Source organism: Saccopteryx leptura, chromosome 7 (genome assembly GCF_036850995.1).
Source record: "Saccopteryx leptura isolate mSacLep1 chromosome 7, mSacLep1_pri_phased_curated, whole genome shotgun sequence".
Classification (NCBI taxonomy): Eukaryota; Metazoa; Chordata; class Mammalia; order Chiroptera; family Emballonuridae; genus Saccopteryx; species Saccopteryx leptura.
Window position 1 is genome coordinate 42,919,888 of NC_089509.1, and position 23,186 is coordinate 42,943,073.

At 39.4% G+C, this 23,186-nt stretch overlaps 1 protein-coding gene across 4 annotated transcripts in view; it reads right to left on the bottom strand.

The window, feature by feature from the left end:
* The window catches only part of ACVR1C (activin A receptor type 1C), a 102,552-nt gene extending 92,912 nt beyond the window's left edge, over positions 1 to 9,640 (bottom strand). For all 4 annotated transcript variants that reach the window (XM_066345362.1, XM_066345361.1, XM_066345359.1 and 1 more), the window contains exon 1: positions 9,341 to 9,640. In XM_066345362.1, coding sequence (XP_066201459.1) covers positions 9,341 to 9,401 — 61 coding nt within the window. In that variant the 5' untranslated portion in view covers positions 9,402 to 9,640. The remainder of the gene's footprint in view (positions 1 to 9,340) is intronic.
* Between the last annotated feature and the right edge of the window lie 13,546 nt (positions 9,641 to 23,186).

A 23,186-nucleotide genomic window follows, 5' to 3' on the forward strand; every position in this document is an offset into this window, starting at 1 on the left:
ATTGTATACTCCTAGTCCTCCTTCCCTTTCTTTGTGCTAAAGCAATAATACACTTTATCTATAAATATGCTATAAACTCACAGGACATTGCCACTATTTTTGCTTTTTTTAAATTTAGAAATTAAATCTAATGAGGTGACATTGATCAATGAGTACATAGTTTTCAGGTAAACATCTCTATAGCAATTGAACTTCTGACTGCATTGTGTGCACATCATTCAAAGTAAAATCATTTCCACCTGTGTATATTTATCCCACTTTACTCCCCTCTCCTTGGTACCATTTCACCTTTATCTATGTCCATGAGTCTCAGTTATATATCCCACCTATGTGTGAAGTCATATAGTTTTTAGGTTTTTCTGATTTACTTATTTCACTTAGTATAATGTTCTCAAGGTCCATCCAGTTGTCAAGAACGGCAATATGTCATCATTTCTTATGGCTGAGTAGTTTTCCATTGTATATACGTACCACATCTTTACCCAATCTTCTATCAAGGGACACTTTGTATTTTTGCTTTAGTCAGTATTATTTTTAAAGTGATTAAAGTTAAATAGATTTTATATTTATCTTCATTTTAGACATTGCCAGAGACCCTTATTTTTCTATGTGGATTCAACTCTCTGATATTGTATCCATTTTTTTCTTAAAATTTTCTTTATCATTTCTTGTAGCACATGTATGACAGCAATAAACCGTCATTTTTTATTTATCTGAAAATGTCTTTATTTCTCTTCCATTTTAAAGGATAACTTTATGTGGTATGGAATACTGGGTTGATAGTTTTAAACTTGCTGTATTGTAAGTTATCACTTCATTGTTGTCTGGTTAGCATAGTTTCTGATGAGAAATCTGCTGTTATTCTTAACTTTTTTCTTAGGTATGTAATATGACTATTTGGGCTACCTTCAAGATCTATTCTTTTCTTTTGAATCTTATCAATTTGTATATGATATGTCTATGCTGTGGGTTTGGAATGAGGGGTAGTTATTCTGTTTTGGCTTCTCTGAGCCTCTGTGATTGCTGATTTTATGTTTTTCATTATATTTGGAAAATTATTAACCAATATTTCTTCAAATGTTTATTTTATTCTATCCATCTAAGATTACACTTACATATATGTTATACCACTTGATAGTGTGTCTCCTCTTGGATGCTCTGTTTGGTTCTTTTCACTCTTCCATCTTTATCTCCCAATACCACCTTCTTTAGTCTAATGACTTTATAATAGTATGATTACAGAATTATAGGGTAATTTCTATTGATCCATTTTTCAGTTGAAAACACAACACCATACTATTTATGAAAGAGCAGTTTCAAGTAGGGAAATCAGACCTTTAAATGATTATATTAGAAAAGAAAGGTTTCAAACAAATGGTTTAAGAAAGGATTAGCAAATTATAGCCCATTGACTCATCCATTTGTAAGAAAAGTTTTATTGAAACATAACAACATCTATTTTTCATATTACCTATGGTTGTTTGTATACTACAATGGTAGAATTAAGTGTTGCAACATAAACTGTATGTCCCACAAACCTAAAATATGTACTATGTGTTCCATTAAAGAATTTTTCCCTCTCTTAATCTAAGGTAGCAATTTAAGAAGCTAGGATAAAAAAGAATAAATTAAATTCAAAGTAAGTAGAGGAAGGAAATAATAAGTATAAGTGCAGAGAACAATTCTTAAAAAGACAAACAACAAAAAACCTCAATGCAACCCAAAGTTACTTATTTGAAAGAAAGCAATAAAATTTATAACCCTCTGCCTAAACAAATCAAGGTAAAAAAAAAAAAACACCTAGAAAATTTAAATTCCCAATATCTTGAATATAAGAGGAGAAGACATTACAAATACTATAGATATTGAATAGATAATAAAGAAATATGAAAAACTTTATGGTAATGGCACTATCAAAAACAGAGTTCAGCAAAAACAATTCCAAAGGAAAGTCTTCACCTTGATTTGGCACAATAACTCTCAATCCTTTTAATCTTTAATTTTTAATCCAGCTGCTTTAACAAAGTCAACATTGTTGTGTGTAAGAAAGCAATGCCTTTTAATGTAATATAGCAAATATATTATAGCTAGAGAACAGCTGTAGGAAAGAAAGCAAACAAAAGGAAGAAAGGTTCATTCAATTACACATTTTATTATCCTGTAAGGAATCTTCTGTATATCATTATTCTTTAGTCAGTGTTTCAAATTTATGGTGTAATACCAATTTCCTGGAAATACATGCTACAGATTGTAAGTGGAAGTTGAGTGAGAACACTGTCACATTATAGTTATTAGAGTAGGCAAATGTTCACAGAGTAGATGTTTACTCTTGAAGAGCAATAGTGGGGATCAAGAAAAGAAAAAAGAAACACTTCTAGTAGAGTGGGCCAGGGAAAATGTTATCAGATAAAATTATGAGATGAGATAATTTATTACTCTTTAATTTATTTTGGCTCTGTTTTAAAACAATCAGAGCTCTACCATTTTCCTTAATTTCAGGGCATGGACCCAGAGACTAATTTCTTTTTTCCTTTTTTTTTTTAAGTGAGAAGAGGAGAGATAGAGAGACAGACTCCCCCATGCACCCTGAGACGCACCCACCAACACTGTCTGGGGCTGATGCTCAGACCACTCAAGCTATCCTCAGTGCTTGGGCCAATGCTCAAACCAATCAAGCCACAGTCTGCGAGAGGGGAAGAGCGAGAGAAGGGGAAGAGAAGCAGATGGTCACTTCTCATGTGTGCCTTGATTGGGATGGAGTCGGCGACTTCTGCAAGGTGAGTTGAGGCCTTTTCCACTGAGCCAACTGGCCGGCCAGGGCCAAACAATCTGGTTTCTTAAAGCTGTGTTAATCTGGATTACCACCCTCTGAGTTAATAACTCTTTACAAAACTAAACTTGTTGCATAAAATGATCCTGTCCAGATATGGATGGATTAGATTGTTTTCTAATTCTGTTTTTAACCACACAGTATTTATTTCAAGCAATTATGGCTTTGAACAAAAATGTCTAAGAAACTTAACATACAGAGATCTGTCACTTTACCTTGTCATGAGAAAAAAATGATAAAATAGATCAGGAGAAAATGGGTTTCACTTTCAAAATTAGAGTATCCTAATCATTTTCTTGAAGTGAAAAGTTTAATGAAAAAGTAGATTGATCTAATTTGGGATGCTTAAGTCACTGGCAAATTTAAATTGTTTAAAAAAATAATAAGTCAAGTTCTTGAGTCATACTGAGTGATTCACACATGAATTCTTGAAGGGATTAATTTAAAACAGTTCCAGTTTCAAAGAAACAATATCTTCATATACCTACTCTAACAAAACAAAACAAAAAAGCACAAAAAAACCAGAGAACAACAACAAAAAAGGGGAGTTAGTCTGTAGGAGACCCTTGTTAGCCTGGTTGACCAATCAAAGCAGATGAAGTCAAGAGTCACATGATAAAGCAAAATAATGTCCCCTGAGAAATAGGTCAGTGTTGGGTTCTATGGACATAAAGTACTGTATTCCTTGCCTGTTTCACACTCCTACTCACCTCTTCCCTCCCTTTTATTTCTTACTAGATTCCTAAGTAGGGAAGAAGTGATTTGTGTTGTTCATATTCCAGAGAACCAAGATCCTCACATGCCTTAGGGAACCAGCTTTCAAAGAATACAAAAGGCACCAGGGTTCATGATCACGGTCCCTTCTCCATCTTTTCATAGAAAGTGTGGGAATAACAGGACCTACTTCCTCACAAAAGAGACCAAATCAGGCCCTGGCCGGATGGCTCAGTGGTAGAGCGTCAGCCTGGCGTGCAGAAGTCCTGGGTTCGATTCCCGGCCAGGGCACACAGGAGAAGCGCCCATCTGCTTCTCCACCCCTCCTCCTCTCCTTCCTCTCTGTCTCTCTCTTCCCCTCCTGCAGCGAGGCTCCATTGGAGCAAGGATGGCCCGGGCGCTAGGGATGGCTCCTTGGCCTCTGCCCCAGGCGCTAGAGTGGCTCTGGTCACAACAGAGCGACGCCCCAGAGGGGCAGAGCATCGCCCCCTGGTGGGCAGAGTGTCGCCCGCTGGTGGGCGTGCCGGGTGGATCCCGGCGGGCGCATGCGGGAGTCTGTCTGACTGTCTCTACCCGTTTCCAGCTTCAGAAAAAAAAAAAAGAGACCCAATCACCGTTCTTCACTGACTCACCACCTTTTCCTAATTTGACAGTGACTCTTGAGATGATTGCCTGGAACTCTCGTCGGAGCTGCCATGAAGGCTGGACTAAGGAGGTGCAGGAGATAGAGGTCCCCCTCTGGCGCTCTGGCTCCGCTCACCAGGCATCCCATAGCCTTTCGATGGGGTCATAGTGTCAGGATCCAGGATTCTGATTTCTCATACACCTTTCTTTATTCTTAAGCTATTTAATTACTAAAAGTTTAGAGAAGGGGAGTATATAAGAGTGTTGCCACACAATTTGGGGCCAAAGAACCAAGGTAACAACAACAGAAAAATTACTTTGCCTTATTTTGCCTCCCTTTGCCTGGTATTTCTTAGTAACCCCTCTTAGATGACGAGTGAGGCACAGCTGAGTCAAGACAGTGTTTAGGTATTCCTAGGTCCCTGAGCAAATGTAGCATTTCTCTGTCACTTATAAACATCTCCTGATATTATCCCAACCTCTGAAGCAATGTAGAGTAGTAATCTTTGAGATTCTGACTATCAGCTGAGAAAAATTAAAGACATAGAAGGCCGAAGCAAGGGAAAATCTAGAAGAAGCCTCACAGATATAACTGATAAGAAACGATACGTAGTACACTCTTTGTGCTTAGAATTTTTCCTTTTGGCAGGGTGGGGTGGAGAGAAGAAAAAACTAATGGTCATGAACAACAGTGTCATTATTACTGGGGGCTGGAGGGTGGCAAAGACGGGTAGAGGGGGGTTAAGTGGCGATGGCCAGAGACTTGACTTGGGGTGGTGAACATACAATACGGTGTAGAGATGATGTGTGTAGAATTGTGTGCCTGAAGTCTGTATAATTTTGTTGACCAGTGTCACCCCAATAAATTCAATAAAATTCATTTCTTTCCTTTTTTTCTGTTTAGTTCTTTTTTCTATTTACACTTGAAAATTAACTCTCATTTTATTAGTTATTAAAATAAACTCTTTATATACATTTGAATATATCTGTTTGAGATTTTTAATGTCCCATGCCTACAGTTATTAATTTATAGGACATTTTCCCTCATAAATCTCAAATGAAGCTAATACTAGACTGTTTAATTCCTGCTTCAGCTAATCCTTGAGCTGAAGCAGGAATTAAACAGTCTCTGGCCGATATTTATATATTCCTGCCCCTATCCCAAAGGACTTGCAGTTACTCTCTTAGAAACATGCTCAAAAACCTCAAACTGTATCAAATTATCAAGTCCTGTGGGGCTCAAGACCTCCCTAACCCTGACTCTATCCATTCACCTTCTCCTCTTAACCTTCTCTTACCTACAATCAATGGTACAAGCACACACTAGAAAAAAATCAACAAACTGGTTCTCAGCTACTTCCTGGAAGCATTTCCTCTATAAGAGAAACGTATAAATGTTTATTTAAAAGGAAAATACTTTAAAACTGCATTTGAAAACAACAATCACATTCAAAATACAATAAATTTGGGCAAAACCAACTGTTTTCACACAGCAATCATTTGCAGGGAGTCTAGAAAGTTATCCATATCTTTTTCATACATTCTTTCCAACTAAGATACTCCTATAAGGTTAGAAAAGGCTGGGTATCCCTCCCTGTGTTCTCAGTAAGAGTGGAGATAGTGCAAACAGCTGGCAGTGACCCATTCAGAGATGCATATGGGGACAGCAACAGAGCTAGAAGTGAACTTGAAGAGATGAGGATTAGAAAATAGGTCTATACTTCTTTTTCTACTGGAAGAGCTGGTAACACATGTATCAGAAACTGATCATCTCACCCCAATATTTCTTTAATTTTGGATTGCCAGATAAAAGTACAGAATGCCCAGTTAAAGTGGAATTAAACAGCAGTTAATTTTTCATATGTGTATATCCATGTCATATTTAAAACATACTTGAACTCAAAAATAACGTGCTGTTTATCTGAAACTCACTTTATTTGGGTGTTCTGTGATAGCTAAATCTGTGACCCTATTTAATGTGTCTTTTAAAATTATAAGCGCCCTTGGCTCTAGATTTTTTTTATATCCAGGCCAATCTTATACCCTAAAACTCTAGGCACATAAAACCAACTGCTTACTTGATATCGCCACTTCAGTGTCTCATAGGCATTTTAAACTCAACATAACCAAAACTGGTCTTTAGCTACCTGCCGCTGTCCCCTTCTTCTCTCCAGAATTGCTCCTCCTGCAGTCAGCCTCACCCCACTTGGTCTATTTTTCCATTGCTTGGGTCAAAAATTTGGTGTCACCCTTCGCTCCTCTCTCTCTCTCTCACACATCACAAATCCTTTATTTTTCTGACTGTAGTGGATTAGAGGACTATTTTATACTTTGCATGTTTAAGTCAATGGAGAAATATATGCCCTCAAGGACTTCTCTGCACAGTTTCTTCTAGGCTAGGGAAGATTGTTCTTTGGAAACAGGGAGTCTCTTGCCACATTGTTGCCAATCAACCAACAAATGATTGTGCTTGAAGAAGGGCAAAGGTGACAACACCTTTTGCATTTATAAACTCAGTTAATCCAAGGCTTTCACTTTCACTTTTAGCAAAGCTTAATATGTATAGTGGGAAGTGCTACCTGTTGTTGGCAGAGAGGTGAATCTCGCTATCTAAAACCCCAACCCTCCCCTGGTTATTTAATGAAATAGTTTTCAATTTTAGAGTATCTAGTGTTCCAGACTCTTCGTAATCCTGTTCCACTCAGAAGACCAAGAAGTTTTATAAAATTGGTGGAGAATGTGTAAATTACATAATATGCAAATCACAATTTATAATTTGAGGCATTTTCTGCCAATTCTTTATTTAGTACACATGATAACTGTTGTGAGGTCATGTCAGGTCTTTCTTACCAAACATCAAGGAACCCAGTAACTAAATAATTGGAGAAACTCAGAGCAGCCTAGTTTTTTAGCCAGTCCAGACCAATAAATATTTTCTCTAAATTTCCATCAGTGATTAACCCTTTGAGATTCTCATCAAGGAGCAATAGTTTTCATTAGGCTGTTAATGTGTGATATGTGTAAGGTGCTAAAGATGCTGAAAAGAACAGCCAAAGGGAAAAGTGTTTATTGGTTTATCAATGTCTTCAGATTATCTAAGGCCCTAGGCTGGGTACTCTGCAGAGCCAATTGAAACGCAATGTATTCTGTCACACCGTTTGGTTATGTTGTCATGTCAACAGTACCTTCTCATATAACATGTCAACAATGGCATGTATGTTTAAAAAATGGCCAATATGATTAACCACGTAAGTTGTAAAAGTAACGAGGTTAAAAGTAATGCATGTAACACACGAGAACAATTTAAAAATTAAATAAACTACCCTGAGTCCCCCGCCAAATTATTAAAGATTTGTACAAAAACTAGGAGTCAAATGTAAATAGTAACACGTTTTTTCTGTGGGATACAAAAAAGGGTCAAGTTTTTAAAAGAGATTTGAAAATGATTTATCAACAATCAAAAGTTCATTGTAAAAGTTCCAGAATTGGTAAGCGCTTCTCTGCAAACTGATACACCATCTATCAGGCATTTTTCTTAGCCTTCAAATTTAGAGGAAACAATCAAATTTGAATGAATATTCTTTTTTTTCCCCCCTTTTTTGCACATTTCAATGTCAAAAGGTTTCATTCCTTTTAAAAAACATAGCAGGGCTTCTTTTGTTATGTTGCTATACTCAGAGTCTCTTAAATTTTCTAAAAAATTCTGTCATATAACAAAACATCTTTTCAAACTATATAAAAAGATAATGGAGGTTTTTTTTTTAATCTCTGCAGCTAAGTTATTAGCTCCCCAAGATAAATATGCTGTATGGACAGCCTGCAGGGGCAATTTCACAGGTGTCTGGTCAAAATATCAGAAAGATTTTTTTTTTTTTTTTTTTTTGGTAAGTTCTATCAGTCAAGAGCACTTTGAATACATAGTCCTCCCAAGTTAGCTGAGTTCTCAGCCATTTTTATAAAGTCTTTCCTAGTCAGTTTTATTTCCATTGATGAATTTACTAACTATGAATGCAAGTATTTCAATTTATCTTGTAATTTTCCTGACAACCTCTGGGTAAATGCTTTCCTAAGTAAGCCTTTCCAATATTCAAAATTTCATTTAAATGTATTTACTGATTCTCTCAGACAGTCTGAAACACTAAAATCTGTACATGACAGCAATCATATTATTCAAAACATTCTCCTGCACATGTCACTAAGAGAAAAAATACCTGCCCTGGAGTATCACTATTAATGTCGAACAGATTGTCGTCTGGGAAAACAAAAATGCATCAAAATCAGCTTCAAGCAAAGTACAGTTTTACGGAAAAACATCAGATTTTATATGCAAATGTCTTAAATGTCTGATTGAAATGTTTCAAGAATGGGTTAGCAAGGAATCCTGCTCCTGGTCTCCATAACCCAGGCTAATGTGATAATCAAAATAATTTCAGAGTTAAATGGATTGTTTTCATCTCAGCATACTATGATTTTACCAAAGATGCATTTGCCCTAGTTTCTAGTAAACAATATAAAGAAATCTTTAGTTTCTAGCTTGGGCCGAGGGCTCTATTTAGCCTATCAAGGAACAGACCTGTTATAAACGCTGGGACGCTTGCCAGAATTTTTTTCCCCTGCAACTCTTAGTAAAGATCCTACCTCGAAAGCAATGAGTGTTGCAAACCACGCAGATGTAAGCTTCCACTCCCACCTACACAGCTCGGCACCAAGCGGTTTTTGAGGTATCCCCGGCCTCCTTAAACTCTCACAGGCTCGCCACCACCTCTCCCCACCCTCCCACCACCCTGCTCAGCACAGAGCGTCCCCAAAGCACTTGCAGAGTGAACTCGGTGCCACCTAACTCCCAGCCCCACGCACATCCAGAAACTCTTTCTCTGCTGCCAGCTGTCCCCAAATTTGTCACCCATTTCATCCCTACTACCCAACCCCCACGTTCCTAGAGCTTTTTCCCTCCTCCTGATAACTTCGTCCCCAACACACCTGTCTGCCCCCACGACTGCGAGATGTCAGGTGCCCACGCTGCGCCCTATCCAGCGCCACTTCTATCCAACTGGCGCTCCCCACTCCGCCCCGTTGAAGGTCAGTGTGCTCGGAGCAACAGTCTGCCTCCGCGTGCCCACCGCAGGCTGACTCCCGGCCGCGCGAGCGCGGGGGCAGCAGCGCCCGTCGTACCTGCGGAGAGCGCGGCGGCCGCGGCGAGCAGCAGGAGAGCCTGGTAGAGCGCTCGGGTCATCGCCACCGGGCGGCCGCGGCGGGGCTGCGAGGCCGCAGAGCCGGGAGAGACGGCCGGGGCAGGGCCTGCTGCTTCAAAGTTCCCGGGGCGCTGGTGGAAGCGCAGCTCCACAGCCTTTGGAAGTGCGCGGTTGGCTCTAATCCGCGAGGGCGCCCCCCTCTTCTGCCGTCCCCATCCTACGCCCCTCGTGGCTGGCGGTGCGCGGCGCTCCTGCCACTGACCCCAGCAGCCGGCTGGAGGGGAACGGGGTGGTGGTGGGGAGGGTGACAGAGCCCGCCCCCGCCGCGCCTCCGCCCCCTGCGCCCTCTCGTAACAGCCTGGGGCCTGGCGCTGTCGGGCAGACGGGCAAAGGCGGCCGATGGCGAGGCAGTGAGATTGCCCAAAGCCGGGGGGCGGAGGAGAAGGGGATGGGGTGGCGCGGAGTCCCCAAGACTGGAGGTGAGGGTTGGGACAGAAGGGAAAGCCTTACTAACGCTTTAGGAAAACTTAAGCCCTGCAGGAGTTGCTTCCTGGTGGTCTGCTCTGTGGTCCCCTAAAGAAAACCCACCCAAGGCTCTTGACATTCGTTTGTAGTCAGGTGTCTTAAAGGTTTTCTAACTAGACTGAGTCATGGGACACCCCTGGGTATTCCTGCCGCACTAGTCCCACCACCACGTTCCGCCTGTGCCAGGTTTGTGGAAGGGCGCCCTCTCTGTTCAGCCCCGGAGATAACCAGTTATTCAACTGTGTTGTAGACCAGTTGCTTTTGTTTCACACACTTATATTATCTCATCTGATGTCTTTCTGCGACCCTACCCTCTATGAAATGGTGACTCAAGCTACCCCCTGCGCCAAGTGATCAGGCTGAAGACCCATCTTATGGAGGATACTTCCAGCAGCTGCAATTTTAGCAATTGGAAAACAGGATGAGAGGAGCTCATATGCAGGAATTAAAAGGAGGTGAAGACTGATTTAAAGTAATGTGTCTAGACATGTTTTCTTTGAATATATGTACCCTGATTTATTAATGTCATCCCATTACCATTAATAAAAATTTATTTAAAAAAAAATAAAGTAATGTGTCAGAAACTTGTCTGAGTATTGTTTAAATCCCTAGAGCTATTTATATAATGGTTTTGCTTCCAATGTGGATGTGATTTAAAGTGCAAAGGCAGTATTACCAGTTAGTAGAAATTAGCTTACCCTCGCTGGTGGTGAAGCAGTGGATAGTGTCGATCTGGGACACAGATCCTAGATTCGAATCCCGAGGTCTCTGGCTTGAGCACCAGCTCATCTGACTTAAGTAGAGGCTCACCAGTTTGAATGCAAGGTTGCTGGTTCCTGAACATGAACCCAAAGGTCATTGATTTGAGCTCAAGGTCACTGGCTTGAGCAAGGGGTCACAGACTTGGCTGGAGACCCCCAGTCAAAGCACCTATGAAAAGCAATCAGTGAACAACTAAAGTGTCACAGCTATGAGTTGATGCTTCTTATCTCTGGATAGAGATGTCTGTCTCTGTCTCTTCTCTAAAAAAAGTTAGCCTAAATTCAATCCATGTATGTAGCCTATATGTACATTGACGTGAATGACATTATTTTAACCCAAACAATGCGAAAGGCCAAGAAATAACACTGGTGTTATTTCTACTATTATAGGGCACTTTGAAAAGCAATTGTCATATAAATTAATTTCTGTAGAGTGAGAGTGTTTACTTGCTTCTTCATTTAGCTCAGCTCTAAATAATACAAATGTTGTTTCTGAGGTCTATGAAAGACATGGTGGAATGTTATATACAATTGACTTTACCACCCAAGGACCACAGTATGGAGGGGGCTGGGATGTTTGTTGGACTTGAATGCATGCTAGTGACAGCCCTGAGGATATCACACCACCAGCACCACCAGCACCACCAGCACCAACACCACCACCCTGGACGAATCAAAACATTCCTAAGCATAAAAAGACTTTGTTCTCATTTTATTCTGAATCCAAGTAAACAAAATTTTATAAAATGGAGATGTGGAACAAGCCTGAGCCCTTCCAGACTCCCACAAAACAGATGCTTTAAAAAAAAAAGCAACAAATTGCTAGGACACATGTTTTGGCTGACTTGGCTTACTCATTATTTGGTAATTGTACCCTGAATTGTAATCTACTCTTGAATTGTGAGATTTGGAGCTGAAAGAGCAGGCTGTAGTGTCCTATATAGGCCTGCCTCCTCAAAAGTAAATGGAACTTTTATCCCCTACTCCTTACTTCTCAGACCCATGACCAGGTTATAAAGGGTAGTGAATGTGTCAACACTGCCAATCTCCAAGGCATTAATAAACATAAATGTCGGGTATTTACTTCCCATGTCTCTTGAAAACAGTAACATCTCTGCAAGTTGGAAAGCTCTCACTTTCCAAGAAAACAAGGTTATTATCCTGAGAATTCTGGTGTTGAATAACTTTGATATTCCTACGAGTTCAATGCTTTTCTCTTAGTGTAATGGTGCATTGTCTGTGGTACGGGCTAGCCAAGCCACATAGTATGGTATTCAGTAGCCACAGGTGAATAGTGAGCACTAGAATTGTGTCAGTTCAAGACATGTAAGTATAAAATATATGCTGGAATTCAAAAGTGTAATACAAAATAAGAATGTAAAATATATCATTAATAATTTTTATGTTGCTTATATACTGAGTAATAATATTTTGGACACATTGGGTTAAATAAAATACATGCCTAAAATTAATTTCTCTTATTTCTTTTTACATTTTAATATGGCTATTGGAAAATTTTAAATTATATATGTGGTTCACATAATATTTCTATTAGACAGTGCTGGTCTAATGAATCCTCATCAGATAACAAAATCTTTGTCTTAAGCACAGTGGTTTTTTTTTTATTTCTTTTTTTGACAGAAACAGAGAGAGAGTCAGAGGGACAGATAGGAACAGACAGACAGGAAGGGAGAGAGATGAAAAGCATCAATTCTTCAGTGTGGCACCTTAGTTGTTCATTGATTACTTTATCATATGTGCCTTGACCGGGGGACTACAGCAGAGCACATGCTGTAGTTGCTCAAGCCATTGACCTTTGGGCTCAAGCTAGCGACCATGGGGTCTTGTCTATGATCACACGCTCAAGCCAGCAACCCCATACTCAAGCTAGTGAGCCTGCGCTTAAGCCAGTAACCTCAGGGTTTCGAACCTGGGTCCTCTGCATCCCAGTCAGAAGCTCTATCCACTCAGCCACTGCCTGATCAGGCATAAGCAAAGTATTAAAAAACAAAAGAATTGTTAAGTGTCTTTCCAGTCAACACATGGCCAGATAATGAAGAAATCATAATCTTCTGAATTCTTGGTGCAAAGTTCCTATTTTTTATACATAACAGGAAAAAAAAATTTATGTGTGAGAGACATTTTTTTATTTCACTAAAAAGAAATTTACATGCTAATGTGTCTTAAGAGTTAACAATTCCCCCCCACACCCTTAATCATCTATTTGTACATATTCATTACCATAGCAACATTACATCATGACTCCTGGATTCTCAGAATCAAAAGAAAGTATCAACAAAAAATAATTGAGGAGTTTATAACCCATCAGCAAAATAGTCTTTGGGTGAGTAACACTTACATAAGCAAGGGAATCAGAAATAGGGATGTGAGATTATAAAAATCTGATACATTTGCAGAATGAATAAGGCAAATAAATCTGTGTAATAACTGATCTTTAAAAATGACTATTCATTGGATGTGGTTGTTTGGGGTTTTATTTATCATCCCTGTTTCTCTTATTTCTTTTTACTTTTTATTCATTTTAAAATTTTATTTTTCAGCTTGACCAGGCGGTGGCACAGTGGATAGAGCGTCAGACTGAGATGCGGAGAGCCCAGGTTCGAGACTGCGAGGTCGCCAGCTTGAGTGTGGGCTCATCTGGTTTGAGCAAGGCTCACCAGCTTGAGCCCAAGGTCACTGGCTCAAGCAAGGGGTCACTTGGTCTGCTGAAGGCCCACAGTCAAGGCACATATGAGAAAGCAATCAATGAACAACTAAAGTGTCCAAAAGAAAAACTGATGATTGATGCTTCTCATCTCTTCGTTCCTGTCTGTCTGTCCCTATCTATCCCTCTCTCTGACTCTCTCTCTCTCTCTGTAAAAAAATAAATAAATTATTTTTCAATTACAGTACATTCAATATTATTTTGTATTATTAATTTCTGATGTACAGCATAGTGGTTAGACAATCATATATGTTACAAAGTGATCCTTCCAATATTTCCAGTACCCACCTGGCAGCATACACGTGTAATCATCTACAATATTATTGACTATATCCCAGTTTTGTTACATTTTTGTGACTATTCTTTAGCTATCAGTTTGTACTTCTTAATCCCTCAGCTTTTTCACTGAGCCTCTCCAGCCCCCCTCACTTCCAGCGACCATCAGTCCATTCTCTGTATTTATGAATCTTTTTCTATTTTGTTTGTTCATTTAGTTATTATTCTTTCCAGAAACTCCAATGTCATGCATCTTAATTTCTCATTTCACCTTAGAACTTAAACTGCCCATGGAATGAGCATTTGGTGAGGAAGCATACTATGATAATTTGCTATATACTGCCAAAGTTGAATCTTTTCCCATTTTACTGCATTTTTCCTTCCCTAAACTCACATTCTCCCTACAGAAATGCATGACACATTCATCTCCATTCATCTTATCTCTTAATCTCAAAAATCTTTGCATCAGTACATCTTGGCTCCCTGTTTCCTTTTTCCTTCTTCTTCTTCTGATTGTTAATTCTTTTCCATAAAAATAGTCATTGGGGATCTTTATTGAGATTCTATCATATGTACCTTCAATGTGTCTGTATTATGGGACAGCTCAGGTCTCACAAAGAAGAAAAATAATGACTACTCTGTGGACGTGAATAATGAGGAATATCAAAGTGTCTTAGCTCATCTGCCACTACTAAAAGTTTAAAGTCTTTTTCAGTACTTAAATTATCCATTTTCCCTACCTTCCAAAATGGCTGCCCCCTTCTTTGGTTGTTCCTATCCTTTTTAAACTATTAATAGTCTTTTCACATAACTCACACTTTGTCTTTTTTCCTTTCCACTTACCAATGTCAATGTGCTGGACTGATTAGCTGCATTCAATACAGGCTCTATCTGTAAAAAGACAGGTCAGAGCATCAGTTCCAAGTACACAAGTCGCCACTACATGGGTATGTCTTTAGAATGGACCTAAATTATACTCTACCAGAGTGAGATCACAAAGTAAGAGAGTTCAATGACTCAAAACAAAGCCATCTCTTTCTGGATAAATAGCACAAAAAAGACAAAGTTATTTTCAACCCCATACAAATTGACATTAGGGTTCTGATCACATTGACTCAAACAAAAACGTAGTCCAAAGCTGCTGTGTCTAAAGCTAGATACTTGTGGCTACTGAGTACTTTAAATGTGACTGGTCTGATTTGATATGTATAGTAAGTGTGAGATGTGCACTGGATTTCAAAGACTTAGTAAACCCCCCTTTTAAAAACCCTCAATTTTGGCCCTGGCCGGTTGGCTCAGTGGTAGAGCATCGGCCTGGCATGCAGGAGTCCCAGGTTTGATTCCCGGCCAGGGCACACAGGAGAGGCACCCATCTGCTTCTCCACCCCTCCCCCTCTCCTTCCTCTCTGTCTCTCTCTTCCCCTCCTGCAGCCAAGGCTCTATTGGAACGAAGTTGGCCCAGGCGCTGAGGATGGCTCTGTGGCCTCTGCCTCAAGCATGCCGGGTGGATCCCGGTCAGGCGCATGTGGGAGTCTGTCTGACTGCCTCCCCGTTTCCAACTTCAAAAAAAAATACAAAAAAAACCCTCAATTTTTCTGTATTAATTGTATGTTGAAATGATAATATTTGCATATATTGTGTTAAATATATCATTAAAATTAACTTCACCTTTTGTCTTTCTTAATGCAGCTAGTAGAAAATTTAGAATTGCATATGTAGTTTTTATTATATTTCTATTGGACAGTGCTTACTTCATGAATCCTCATCAGATGTCAAGGGTCATTTTTCTGATGCTTGGAATGGTAGGAGAAGCTGGACCTTTCTTCCATCACATAGGTCCAAATTCTGTTATCTTTACGTCTTTCATCTCTTCAATAGCAACCCATATTCAGTTAATAATAAAGTTGCACTTACTTTCCTTCTGTGTTGTCTACTGTCATTCACACTCTTCTTTCTATAGTTTGAGTCCCTAGTAACTCCATACCTGAATTGTAATTCCAGCTAACTTGTGGGTGGAGCGCAGAGCACATTCCTAGCAGCTATGGCTGATGCAATGCTGTGAGAATACTCCAACTCCCAGAAGCCTCCTGGGCACACCCAGGAGGGAGCTTGCCTGCTATAAGGAAGTGACTCAGCGCCAACCACGCAGCTCCCTGATCTTTTCAGCCATTGGCTTTGAGGAACACGCTGTAACACCCTATAGGCTGAACCTGTGTATATAAGCTAGTTTACTTCCTGAATAAAGTGAATCTGCGTCACTGAACCCAGTCCCTGGAGTTGGGTCTTTGTGTCCCCATTGTCCTCACCCCCGGCAGGACTTGTCCACACTAACTAAATTACCTCCATGACTTTGTCTTATCCTCATTATAAAATATCCTTAAACCTGCCATCAGAACAGTTTTTTACTTACATGATTCTGATAATATTCATATTCTGCCCACAAATCTTTAATGATTAGCCTTTCCTGTAGAATCAATGCTAAACTGATTCTCAAACTTTCTGATGTCATGATCCCTTTACACTTCAAAAATTTTGAGGATGACAAAAAGTTCATGTTCAAGTGGGTTATATCTATCAATATTCACCATGTCAGAAATATGAATTGAGAAACTCTTGAAACACAGGAATACACAAGCATACATTCCATTAGCCTTGGAGTGAACATAATTACACCTCATGTAGCTTGTGAAAAACTCCATTGGACATTTGTGCCATAATGAGAGTGAAAAAGACAAATTACATCTTTATATTATTCATGAAAGTATTTTTCACCTTGTAAATATATGAAAATATCTTGAGCATCCACAAGGTCCCTGAACCACACCTTGAACACTGCTGCCCTAGCTCAATGCTCTACACTGTCTCCAGGTGTTTTCATCCATTCCCATGATTTCAACGTTTAATGCTGTGTTATGTGCTCAAGACACCCAAATTTCTGTCTCTAGCCCTGACCTTGTTCCTGAAGTCTGGGTTGTCTTACTGTCATCTCTACCTGTACAGACTGCTCCCAGTCCTGCTTCTCCTCCTGTCTCACTAATCTCAGTAATTGTTACCACTCAAGCCAGATACCTTGTTTTTCTTCCCTCATCTCTTCTCTTTCTCTTATTCTTCATATCCAATTAATCAGCATTTTCTATGGATTCCAACTTTTATAAAGATGTCTCATTTTTTCACTTCTTTCTACGTTATTGCCACCATCCTATTCAGGTCACCATCTTCTTTGAATGTCAAAAAGGTGTATGACTGGTCTCCTTTCCTTGAGGTTCACTTCTATCCAGTCTATCTCCATGGCCCCTTCAGCCAGAAGGACCCTTTTTAAAATTTTTATTTTTTTATTATTAAGTTTATTGGGGTGACATTGATTTATAAAATTACATAGGTTTCAGGTGTACAATTCTATAATACATCATCTGTATATTGTTTTGTGTGTGGACCACCCTAAGTCAAGTCCCCTTCCATCACCATTTGTCTCCCCTTTATCCTCTTCTACCTCCCCTCACAGAGGATCTTTGGATAGCAAAAATGTGATCATGTCACTGAAAGCTATCCAAGCCAGTGGTCCCAACCTTTTTTGGGCCACAGATTGGTTTAATGTCAGAAAATATTTTCACGGACCAGCCTTTAGAGTGGGATGGATAAATGTATCACGTGACCGAGACAAGCATCAAGAGTGAGTCTTAGATGGATGTAACAGAGGAAATCTGGTTAATTTTTTAAAAATAAAACATTGTTCAGACTTAAACGTAAATAAAACGGAAATAATGTAAGTTATTTATTCTTTCTCTGCAGACCGGTACCAAATGGCCCACGGACTGGTACCAGTCCATGGCCTGGGGGTTGAGGACCACTGATCTAAGCCATATTACCAGTTCTAACATTGGAAGTTTTAACATCTGCAGCTGAAATCAGCTCGGTGCATAATAAGTACTTGTTGAGTGAGTGAATAAATGGCATTTAAGCCCCTCAATCACATGGCCTCTTACCTGCTTTTCCAAGTGTATGTCCATCTTTCTTCTGCTCCCTACATACTAGCATTAAATTTATTGAATAAATGAGTTAGGTCAACAGAGCAGTATTTTTATAACTATTCATCCCTTCATATTCACATTACTAAAACAGAGACAATGGTTTGGGTAGAGAGAGAATAATAAAACTGAGAGAGAGTAAACCTTAAAAGTGACGAAACAATGTTTGTCAAGGAACTCTCTGACTTGGAGGTTAAGTCATATCAGTAAAAGAAATTTGAGCTCTATATCAGTCAAGGTTCTTAGTTGCAAATAAGAGAAATGTACCTTAATAAGTTTAAGCAGAAATGAACTATATTAAAGACTATTAAGTAGATCATAACCTCTCCAGAAAAGCCTGGAACTTATCACAGCCAGGGACAATATTCCACAACCTACCGCAGAACTGGCCGTGGTGATGCCCTGCCCCAGGCTCTCCATTAGGTACGGACAGTGCACCTTGCACCATCAATACCCTGAAGCTGGACGGTGGATGATTATGATAGAACCTCTCCACTGTTGCATCTGAACACTAGTTCTGGCTTTCTTCACCTTAACTGCAGCTTCAAGGGAGGCTCGGGAGCCGAGCATCAGGCTTTTATACAGAGAGGATTCATAAGGCTGATAATTCCCTGCAAATGGGACACTGTTTCAAGGTGCTGGTGGTCCAAAAAGAACAACAAGCTGGGATATAGAAACCCAGGATTCTAATCTCACTTTTCTAGAATTTAGGCAAGTTAATTAATTTTTCCAACGTTACAGTCAGAAATTGAAGTTTCAAACCTTCTCTAAGCCTTATTTAGCCACGTTACCACATTTTATATTCTTCATCTATGAAATGGAGGAATTAATTTCAAGGCTTATTTTGTGAATAGAATGTTTTTAAACTATTGTGCAAATATAATGTTAATATTTTCATTATCATAAAATAGAGATAATATTTTCCCATGCATAAAACCTTTGCTCTAATAAACATATAAAAGTCCTTTGAATTTTTTTAAAAAGTAGGACAAATATAAGGAACAGATTTTTAATCACATGAGAAAGAAAGACGTTGAATACTTATATATAATTACAATTTACAAGGATTTTGTATTATTGATGAAATGCTTTGGGAAATACGGGATCTTTGTTTTCCTTTTTTGTTATGATGGTAAATGAACTGTATGTACAGATTTGGTTGCCATGGGTGACCTGTTACCAAATGAATGAGACCACATGATTGTTGTTTCATTCTATTGCCTGTTTGTCTGGCATGGCCTTGGTTCCTCAAGTTTTTTAAAACAAAATGTAAAATATAAAATGTACAAAATAAAAAAGATTACAAATGACAAAGGCCCTGAAAAGTATTTATAAAAAAAAAATTTATTACTTTCTATTTTCTCAGCATAAGCCACTAGTTCCTAAACTCTGAAGTAGGGAGTTCTCCTAAAACAACAGGACAAGAAACTGAAGGGAGCAGTGATGGAAAGCACTACAGCCCGAGGTCTGGAGGTAAAATTTGAAGTGAAGAAGTGTGTTGGGAGAGCGCAATAAAATCCAGACTCAATTATTTCCTGCTCGATTGTCTGTATGAAGCAACAGATTTTACTATCCTGCTGCCAAGTGGGGTACTTGTGATAACAGTCCACAGATGTGTCTCTGCTCTTAGAAGTTTATAATCAGAAGCTTGCCGGTGGCTCAGTGGATAGAGCACCGACCTGGCATGTGGATGTCCAGGTTTGATTCCTGGTCAGGGCACACAGGAGAAGCGACCATCTGCTTCTCCCCCTTTTCCTTCTCCCCCTTCTCTCCCTCTTCCCCTCCCACGGCCAGAGGCTTGAGTGGTTTGATTGTGGTCCCACTTGCTGAGGATAGCTTGGTTGGACTGAGTGTGACAGCCTCAGGCACTAAAGAGCATTGACCCTAGATGAGGTTAAGGGGGTAGATCTCAGTTGGGGTGCATGCGGGAGGCTCACTTTCTCCCCTCCTCTTACCTAAAAAAAAGGCCATAATCAGATATCAACAATCCACTTATTTCCTTTGAGATGGCCCTTCCATTACGCTTATTAACTACACAGCAAACCACAACATTTTGGAAGATGGGGTAAGTTATCTCCTTGATGCTTCCCTTTTTCTTACCTACTGTACAGAGAGATGTAAAATCCACCAACACCTCTACTTACAAATTTTCAGGGTACAGATTCTTCTTAAGAAGTTGCTGTGTTCAATTCCCAGTCAGGGCACACAGGAGAAGGACCATCTGCTTCTCTACCCCTCCCCTCTCCTCCTTTTCTCTCTTTCTCCCTGTCTCTCTCTCTCTCTCTCTCGCTCTCTTCCCCCTCTCCTCCTTTTCTCTCTTTCTCCCTGTCTCTTTCTCTCTCTCTCTCTCCCCCGCCCCCTCTCCTCCTGCAGCCATGGCTCAAATGGTTTGAGCAATTTAGCCCTGAGCAGGCACTGAGGCTGGCTCCATGGCCTTGCTTCAGATGCTAAAATAGCTTGGTTGCCGAGCAATGGAACAGGGGTCCCTGATGGGTAGGGCTTGCCAGGTAGATTTTGGTCGGAGCACATGCAGGAGTCTGTCTTTGCCTTCCTACCTTCTGCCTCTCACTTAATATAAATAAATAAGAAAAAAGTCACTCAATATTGGTCCACCACTCAAAACCAAGTTGGCTAATAGCGTAATCACTTCCCACACACAGCAGAAGGACTCAGAGCTGGGCCTGTTGGCCCACATCCAGTTGAAAATGTGCCTTGCTCCAGGAAAAAAGGCAAAGTGATCCAGGTCATCTTTGATATTTCTAGTCCATTTATTTACTCTCTCTCTCCTAAACAAACTGTTCCTAGTTTCTCACCCATTCCTCCCATTCAAAGAAGAAAGGTTATGAAATCATAGTTTATTGGTTGATAAATTATATTTCAGACTGAATAAAATTTTATCAGGACTACTATAACTGGCTATTTTTATATTTGGATATTTATAGACTGCGCTTTTAAGCTTTTTTTTTTTTTTTTGAAGATACATTTTTTTTTCTTAAATGACTTTCAGATAACAGCAATATAATCAGGAAAAAATCTGAGAGCTATGAGAAACTCAAAACCTCAAAAGAAGATTCTACAGATATTCCTCTAAGACCAGAGTCTGGCTTTATCAATCAAGTCTAATATCATCTGAGGTTTCAATGGAGACAATATTGTCATGTGGAGAAAAGGTAAATAGATCAACTCCTCAAGAATCAATGCTGTCACCACAACATGGGCCCAGAGAATGGGGACCTGAAAAGGACAAATAGAAGAAACTATTCACTCTTTAGTGTTCCGGCTCAAAGGTAAAACACACTGCTCTATAAATTCCTAGTAGGAGTTGATACAGGGGTGGAGCATTTAAACAAACTCCATTTAAAGCTCAGCTATAATAAAAATGGAAACAAAACCAAATAGGAACAACAACCAAACAACGTAGTTCATAAAATATCATTTGCTCGTGTCTGGTCTCCTGAAGCAGCACATCCCTCCAGGTCCAGGCGTTCTTCCCACTGGGGAGAAGCTCTCTTTAACAACGAGGAGGCTGATCCCTAGAGCAACACACATTTCCTCTTACACCTTTCTAAAGCCCATCTTCTAAAAGTTCTATTTTTTTTCCCCAGAATCATCCATTTTTCCATATTATTGACTCCATGAATATCCAACTCTTTAAAAGGAGACCCCTTTCTCTCCTCTCCCCCATATGGGTGTGAATTTACCACTTCACAGGAGAATCATATCAGAATCTGAAACAAACAAAAAAAAAGGCATATACAAATACACATGTACACACACACACACACATAGTGAGGGACCCAGTCACTGCAGCACAAGATTTATCTCTGTGGATGACTGACAGTCAAGTCTTCAATTAAAAGCACCAAAGATTAGTTTTCCTGAAAAGATTGGCTTGTCCCATGACCTGATTGTTGCTATGGCCTAAATGATAAAGCCCAGAAAATAAGATTGAAGCAGAGAAGTGAACAGCCAGTTGTCATCTGCTTCTTCAAGGTCCTGAAACATATCATGTTATTGTACAGACACATCTAGCAAGCTCTTATGTCTTTAGGACAAAAAAAAAATGGAAAACGAAGATTTTTTTTAGTATTCTTTCATAGACTTTAAAGGTCAAGGTATCTGACAGCGCAGAGTATTGAGGCAGACAGAAAACTTGCATTTTTTATCTTGACTTGATTAAAACTATTTCTAAAAAGCCCCAAAGTTTCACTTAAATTTTACATTTTTCTGGGCCATAAATACATCTTTAGTGTTTATATCAAAACATTACTGCTAATAGCTATCTTTTCTTCATTCATTCTTTTAATGGAGTGACCATTATGTGATAAAATGGTTTCTTGACAGTTAGTTGAATCAGACAGACCTAGATCTCAGTATCTCCTTTTGTTAACAAAAACCCAAGAAAATCAACATAATTTTTCAGAAATATTTATTAAATGCCTACAACATGGAAGGTATTATTCCATAGTCTTAGAATACACAAAATGATCATTTGACTTTTGTTTCAAAAAAATGGACTTATTTTGTTGAGACCTTTGAAATTATTACCATTTCAGCCATTTGATAACTCTATAGCTATGGTCATGTTAGTTCCTGAATCTTCATTTTCTTTCTCATAAACTCTCACTAGGCTTTTGCGAGAACTACACTAGAATTAATGCTGCTTGATCTCAAGGACTTGTACATTGTCAGCACTAAGTGAACCTAGTTTTTTCTAAAACTTGTGTTTAGAATTGATTTCTCTCAAAATGAAATAGGTCTAATTAGTAACATTAATTTTTAATAATTTCCACACGGTAAAATCATGTAGCCATTTAGAGTGACACTTTACACCTAACTAATGCAGCTGGCTCTTCAACTGTTCCTTCATTCAGAACCTACTATGTGCAATGCACTATGGCAGCCAGCCACCGGGTAGAGAGTGTGAAAAAGAGAAATGTTACAACTTTTCATGGAATGTATGTCGAGCCAAAGGAAAAGATCTTGAACAACTAGTTAAATAATTCATTAAATTGTGATGTACTAGAAAGGGCAAATATAGGGTACTATAAAAATTATAATAGGATGAATCTGTCAGAGGTAGCAAAGAAAGTTTCTGGTCGGAAGTATGTTGAGCCAAACTTGAAGGCAGAACAGAAATTAGATAGGTGTCAGGTGTGTGTGCGTGTGTGTGCGTGTGTGTGCGTGTGCGTGTGCGTGTGCGCTTGCACATGAAAGCAGTTGGTTTCAGAGCAGCCCCAATAAAGCTGATGGAGCAAGGTGTGAAATGTGCTCGAGATGAATCTGACATATTCAGAGCAGGTCACTGCCTTTTAGGACACATTAAGGATTTTCATTCTAATTTTTAAAGTAATGAGAAGTCACTGAAAACTTCAATAAGAGAAATGACATAGCAGATTGAAGTATTAAGTATCACCCTAGCATTTAATGTGGAGAATGGGCTGTGCCTAGGCCAGAGTGAAATCTAGGTCAGTAGCTGGAAGGATTGGTCAGTCATCTGGGTGAAGGAAAAGG